General features: G+C 33.7%; 1 protein-coding gene across 1 annotated transcript; it reads left to right on the forward strand.

Moving 5' to 3' along the window:
* Window positions 1–1,119: 1,119 nt before the first annotated feature.
* On the forward strand, window positions 1,120–5,978 carry CSN2 (casein beta). Its single transcript, XM_049885291.1, has 5 exons — window positions 1,120–1,170; window positions 2,179–2,226; window positions 3,420–3,461; window positions 4,835–5,356; window positions 5,950–5,978. Exons 1-5 carry the CDS (start codon window positions 1,120–1,122, stop codon window positions 5,953–5,955), a joined length of 669 nt encoding a protein of 222 aa, XP_049741248.1. The 3' UTR covers window positions 5,956–5,978.
* Window positions 5,979–6,988: the final 1,010 nt, after the last annotated feature.

Consider the following 6,988-nt stretch of genomic DNA (forward strand, 5'->3'; position numbering starts at 1 on the left):
CAGTTAGTAAGTACATTTGCGTCAAAAGTGTTATATACATTTCACCAGAAGAGATAGTGAGGAAAGGGTAGGATAGGGAGTCCAAGAGGACCTGACCTCTTGGTAAATCATCTAGAGATTGTTGGACACATTTTACGGAGAGAAGAGAAGCGGCATAACATAGGCTTTCTAGAATCATGTGATAGAAAAGAAAAAAGACATCATTAGGTTCATGGGGGTTAAAACTCCTTAAACCCAGTACCCAGTTTCCTCGAGTCGATTCTGGCTCATAGCAACCCTATAGGACGGAGTAGAACTGCCCCATAGAGTTTCCAGTGAGCGCCTGGCAGATTCATACTCAACCCTTTGTTTAGCAGCCGTAGCACTTAACCACTGCGCCACCAAAGACTCCTTGGTGGGTACTAATAGAGAACAAACCAATGAGTCCAAGAAAGCATCTGAATAGAAGAATAAATATAGGAAATGCTTAAGTTAAAACCTCAGTCTATTGGAGATAGGAGATGTGATTAAACTATACATTCATTGAAACCCTTTCATCTAATAAGGGAAAAATAAATATAAAATATGACCTGGGAGAAATCATCTTCTTCACACACATTTTCCTTAATTAGTCTTCGCCCCAAAGAACTAAGCCTCCATCAGATCTGAGACCTTACAGCTTTTATTCACCGTCTCCCCAGCATATGAACACTGTCTGGCAATATAATGTGCTAAATGAATATTTTTCAAACATGATCAATTAAAAAGTCTTTCTGTAAATATCTATAACATCTTTATACCTATCTAAAATAAATTAATAAGTGAATGAGGTGAAAAGAGTGGGTGAAAGGTTTTAGAGAGCTGAAAATATCTGAATGGCTGGCAATAAAATTTGAATATGATATGTAAAAACAGGGAGCCACAGTAAGATTTTGACTTTGATCACATAATAAAACCTCTATCCATATATATTTTTTCTATAATGCAGACATTTTTATGACATGTATTAACTTTTTAAAGGCAAAAAAATAAATAAATAAAAATAAAACCTACCTAAATAAGAACTAGATAAGAAAATACATCGGATTGATCCAGTATGTTTCTGTTTCTCCATCTTCCCTTTCATAGGAATTGATTACCATGAAGGTCTTCATCCTTGCCTGCCTGGTGGCTTTTGCTCTTGGAAGAGAGGTAAGTACGGAGAGAAGTTTCTAGATAATTAACACATAATGGGCTACCGGACTAGGTGTAGAGAATAATATCACCAACACTCTTAAGTATTCAAATAATGCAGAATTTTGGCAGAATATTTTGACTTCTGGAAGAAGCCCTCGTGGTACAGTGGTTAAGCAATCAGCTACTAACCAAAAGGATGGAGGTTCAAACCCACCAGCCACTCCGTGGGAGGAAGATGTGGCAGTCTGCTTCTGTAAAGATTATATTCTTGGAAACCCAGTGGGGCAGTCCTACAGGGTCACTATGAGTCGGAATCAACTTGATAGCAATGGGTTTCTTTTTTTTTACTTCTAAGAAACTGGTTTACATACACCCAGTGTCTCAACTCAGCTGCCTACAGGGCCACAAAGCTGTGCTGAAAGCTTGTAATGCCTCGTCTACCAGTCCCTGGAGGAAAAATAAACAAACTAATAAGCAACAAAGAAAACAAGGAGGTGAAAGAATTATAAAGGCAACAAAAAAGAGTATTATTGCACAAATAAAATTTCATGGTTGTGAAACTTACATAAAAATATGTTATTCCATGCTAAAATATGTGTATTCTTAACTATAGGGCACTAGATCAAATCCTATCTGTGTCTGTCCAAAGACACACAGAGAATGGAGTATCAGGCCATACCCAGATAATCATAATAAATGGTTTAATGCAGTTTAAAATAACTCATTTTCTATTACTCATCTAAAGTTTTGTGCTGTATACAGGTAGCATAATAATTCTGAAATAAATTTATGAAATAGATAATTCTTCATAAAGGAAGTGACGAAAAGTAGGAATCATGATTAATAGTGAGTTAGCCATAGAAACTAAAATAATGTTTTTTCTTTTACAGAAGGAAGAAATTATTGTATCTACTGAGGTAAGATATTTAGATTCAGAGGAAGTTTCCCAAGGACAAAATAGTAACATTCTATGGTGATCTATGACAAGAGTCAGCCAGTTTTTTTTTTTTTTTTTCTTTACAGACTGTAGAAAATCTTTCAAGCAGTGAGATAAGACAATTTTATTCAGAGGCGATTTCTCAATTTTAAAACATGCTATGCTTATCTTTTTATTATGTTACATTATGGTAGTTAAGCTAATTTAACTATGTTCTGATTTACAAATTCTAATGTAAATTTCTAATATAACACGTTTATGAAGACTAACTGTCTGGAGAATTCAGTATTATAGTAGTTTCTAGGTTGGCTTCCTACTTGAATTTGTAAGTCACTTTGCTCTCTTTTTATCGATGGTACAATCTGTTTTGTCTCTTCACTTTTAACTGAGCTCTCTCTGCTCTGACTTCATTGTTTTGATAGCCATTTGTTGAGAGCCTTCTACAGATGACATTGCCTAGGAGTTGATGATACAAACTGAAAAGTTAAGCACGTCAATTCCGATAGCAAAGAGATTGTAATGTAGTGGTTAGGCAAACATGCAAATGGACATATTTTGTAATTACAATTGTCACTTTAATAAGTAAGAAGCAACGAGACACAGACAGTGTAGTTGTAAATCTGCCAGGTGAATTAGGTAAATATTTACCCTTGCACCACTATTTTTGGGTCTATCTTTACCTGCTAATTAAATATATTTTTTTCTCTTCAAAAAGTTTGTGAGATCCTTAGGAGAAATGTTTACTTCTTATCCTTCGTTGGCATACATATTGTTAAGCCTAGCACATAACAAGTGAACTTAGAATGATCAATAGGATAGATCAATGGTTATTAGAATGTACTTTCAATGAATATTATACTTTTAGAATCAGATAGGGTACTAGAGATCACTTCTTGTCATAGGAAGGATAAGGGTAGAGAAGGATTAAATTAGCATCTATTAAATACATCTTTTTATTCTATGTTCACTAGCTTTCTTTTCTGATTTGATTGCATTTATCTATCTGTATGTATATACATAAACAGGCTTATATAGAACAGTGTAACCTATTAGTTTCAGCAATTATCCTAAATCTTGACTGATATTATTTAATAACGTGTCCATATTAACCTATCAAAAGCCTTTGTTTTCTGAGATATATTGACAAATAAGAATTGTTCACTTGACTAGAAATCATTAAAACTCAACCTTATTTTTATTTTTCTGAAGGAATCTGTTACACAAGTCAACAAAGTAAAACCTTCACATTTAAATGTACATATTTTCCAAAAATTTCCCATGTTTAATTTTCACATATGGTGATAGTTTTTTGTCATTTGTTTTTTAGCAAAAACCTGAGGGAGTTAAGCATGAGGAACAGCAAAGAGAGGTAATTTGCTCATGATGAGTATATTTCTAAAGTTTTTAGGAAGTATGATACCTACGAAAATATTTATTCATTAGAAGAACTTATATGTTCAGTCTAAAGAATGGTAATAAATTAAGTGCTGTGTACCAACCAACCAGGGTAAGAATCAGGCATTGACAAAGTCATTATATTTTCTCTGACATAAATGCAGTTTTTAAACTCATAATCTATTCCCAGAGTACAAGTTAAATCCCTAAGACTAACTGCATAGTAGGAGGAATATTCCTAGGTCAGAAACTATGCTCATCTTATTCCCAAGGTAGATATGGTAATGAAAAGGAATAGGGAAGCAATCTGGCACAGAATCCTAACTTACTCACTTTTCAGTTGTGTAACTTTGGCCTCAAGTTTTCTGTGCCTTACCTTCTTTATCTGTAAACTGAGAATATTAATAACAATATTTATACCATAGAGTTGATGAGCTGGCACATAATAAATACTCAAATGGTTTCATACTAACATTTATTGAATATATGAATATATGATATTTTTAAGAATATTTCCATTACAAAGATGAGAGAAGAGAGGTACAGAGCAACTGAGTACCTAATTGTGTAACAATATCAGAAAGTTATTAAGTAGCAGAGTTTACTTAAAAATGAAGGCTTTTCCTGAACAACATAGAATTCTATATTTAATCAATTTACATTTATAGTAACATATTTACCTAATTGTAGTATTTAGGATCCCCTGCTTCATCTAGGAAGATGGATTGTTTGGTGCTCACACCAAATATTTATTAAGTTAAAATGAATTTACAAAATTGTATTTCTTAAAAGATTCCAGCTAGTTACCTTCTACCAAGGAGAAGAGTTGGTTAATGTTAAATAATGTCTTGAATTTTGCCAAAAATTAAGACTGGCTTTTCATTAAAATAAAGCAAAAATAAACCTTGGCATTATCCTTCCGAATCCTTTAAAAATAGATTCCTCTTTATTATGTGAAAACAATTGGGTCTATTATGAACACATGTTGAAAAGCCCATGTCTTCAGAAGACCAAAGTGAACAGCTACAGTTATCTAGGGAACTGGAAAAGGTGGAAAATGTCTTGAAATCTCCAAGCATTGTTTTCAGCTTGAACTGTGGGTTCACCTATGAAGTGAGTGGATTAATGAGAAATCCTCAAAGAGCATTTTACTCAATATTCTTCCCATAACTCAAAATGATTTCTTAACCAAGATAAGTGCAAGGTGTTCTATCTTTATTTTCACTCAATGACAACTATGTGTGTTTTGACAACTATGATTCTCCAAGAGGGAGAAGAGATTAATTCATCATGAATGACAATAATAACTAAATCATAGATTCAAAGATTCCTTTTCCTTCTTTCCAGGATGAACATCAGAATAAAATCCAGCCCCTTTTCCAGCCACAGCCTCTAGTCTATCCTTTCGCTGAGCCCATTCCTTATACTGTCTTTCCACCAAACGCCATTCCTCTTGCTCAGCCTATTGTGGTGCTGCCTTTCCCTCAGCCTGAAGTAATGCAACTCCCTGAAGCTAAAGAAATCACCTTTCCTAGGCAAAAATTGATGTCCTTCCTTAAGTCTCCAGTAATGCCCTTTTTTGACCCCCAGATCCCAAATCTTGGGACCGATCTTGAAAATCTGCACCTTCCTCTGCCTCTGCTCCAGCCCTTAAGACACCAGCTCCACCAGCCTCTTGCTCAGACTCCAGTGCTTCCTCTTCCTCTATCCTTGCCCAAAGTCCTGCCCGTTCCCCAGCAGGTGATACCCTATCCCCAGAGAGGTAGACCCATCCAAAACCTTCCACTGTACGAAGAGCCTCTATTTGACCCAACCCGTAAGATCTACCCAGTGGCTCAACCACTTGCTCCAGTTTATAACCCTGTTGCTGTAAGTTCAAATCTACTTACTGAGTTGTTTCACTCATGATGTATGTGTGATGTTAGCATAAAGGAGAACTCTAGAATTAAAAAAAAAAAAATGCATACATGAATGTATCCCAAAAAACACACAGTTTTAGATCAGTGATTCTCAACACAAATATGCAATAAAATCACCTGAAGGACATTTTTCCTCCACCAGAGAGAATTCCAATGCCTAAGCCTATCCACAGGGATTATGGTATAATTGTTCTGATTTTTTGGGAGAAGAAACAGAGTGTTGGGAAGAGATGCTTTCAGGGATTCTTATTTAACTGGTTTGTTGAGAACTTCTGAATTAGGTAAAGAAGATATGGGCTTTTTAAAGCCAGAATTAAATTTGATAATCTGATTGGGTTTGGAATAAAGACAATTTATTATTTTCTGCAGTTTTGAGTTTTTCTTGTGTACACCTATTCCCCATGTGCCTTTATTTTCCTTCACAATACCTTAATCTTGATATATACATAGGATGTTTATTTCATTACTCAAAGCATTCTTAGGGCAAGTATTCTTGCCAAGCTGTGAATTGTATATTTATATACATTTTTGCTTATTTTTAAGGTCTAAGAAGATTACAAAGTTAATGCCCCCTTCTTACTTCTGGTAAGTTTTGGGAGCTTGGGAATTAAACTAATTTTTCCTATATTTAATATTTTTTGGCATTTCATTGTCTTGGATAAGCCCAAGATAGTATAAACTCCATCAATATATTAACTTATTTATTTGTTAATTATCAGTTTATTCACAATAGTTGACTATTATTTACTGACCTGATTATATATCCTTTGAATTTCAATTATTGCTTTTAATTTCATTTATGGCTATTGCCACAGATTTGACTGGTTTGCTTTCAAGTAGCTTATACTTGATTATCACCTTTTTTAGGAACAACAAAAATAATTTTCTTCTACTTTCATATAAATATATTTGAGGTATTTTTAAAGATAAACTTGCATTTTTATATCTAACTTGGACTTCATAAGATTTTAATTGTTTTTATCACATTTAAAATTTATATATTTTCTTTTGATTCATGAGTCAAAATAAAATTATTTGGTCCAGGTGTGAGGGCTAAAAATGGAAGAGAGGCTAGCTTTGGGATTCCTAAGACATGAATTCTTTCATGATCATGACAGACTAGATATTTCATGAAAACAGTTCTAAGTGAGCTGATATTTAGTCTCCTAGAAACTTTTATATGCTCCCAAAGAAGGGCACAGCAGGAAACATTTGTAATTAAATTTCTCTTATGAGTTAATCCACTAAATTTACACATAGGAAGAAAAGAGCAGTTTTATCATTTACCATAACTAATAATATATAAAAATATATATATATATTTTCTCTTTATTCCACAGAATTGACTGCGACTGGAAATGTGGCATCTTTTCTTTGTATCGTGTTATCAAAAATGAGTTATTTTTGAATGAATCTACATGGAAATAGCCAAACATTATTTCTTCATTTATTTTGTGCATTGTATGGGACTCCTCTTGATTTGAATTTTACTCATACATTCTTCACACTCTTCAATTTTTAATTCAATTAGTACCTTATAAATTCAATTTTGAATTGGCAACCGTATAAACACATATCAAAA

This window comes from Elephas maximus, chromosome 5 (assembly GCF_024166365.1).
Source record: "Elephas maximus indicus isolate mEleMax1 chromosome 5, mEleMax1 primary haplotype, whole genome shotgun sequence".
In the NCBI taxonomy this organism is placed as follows: domain Eukaryota; kingdom Metazoa; phylum Chordata; class Mammalia; order Proboscidea; family Elephantidae; genus Elephas; species Elephas maximus.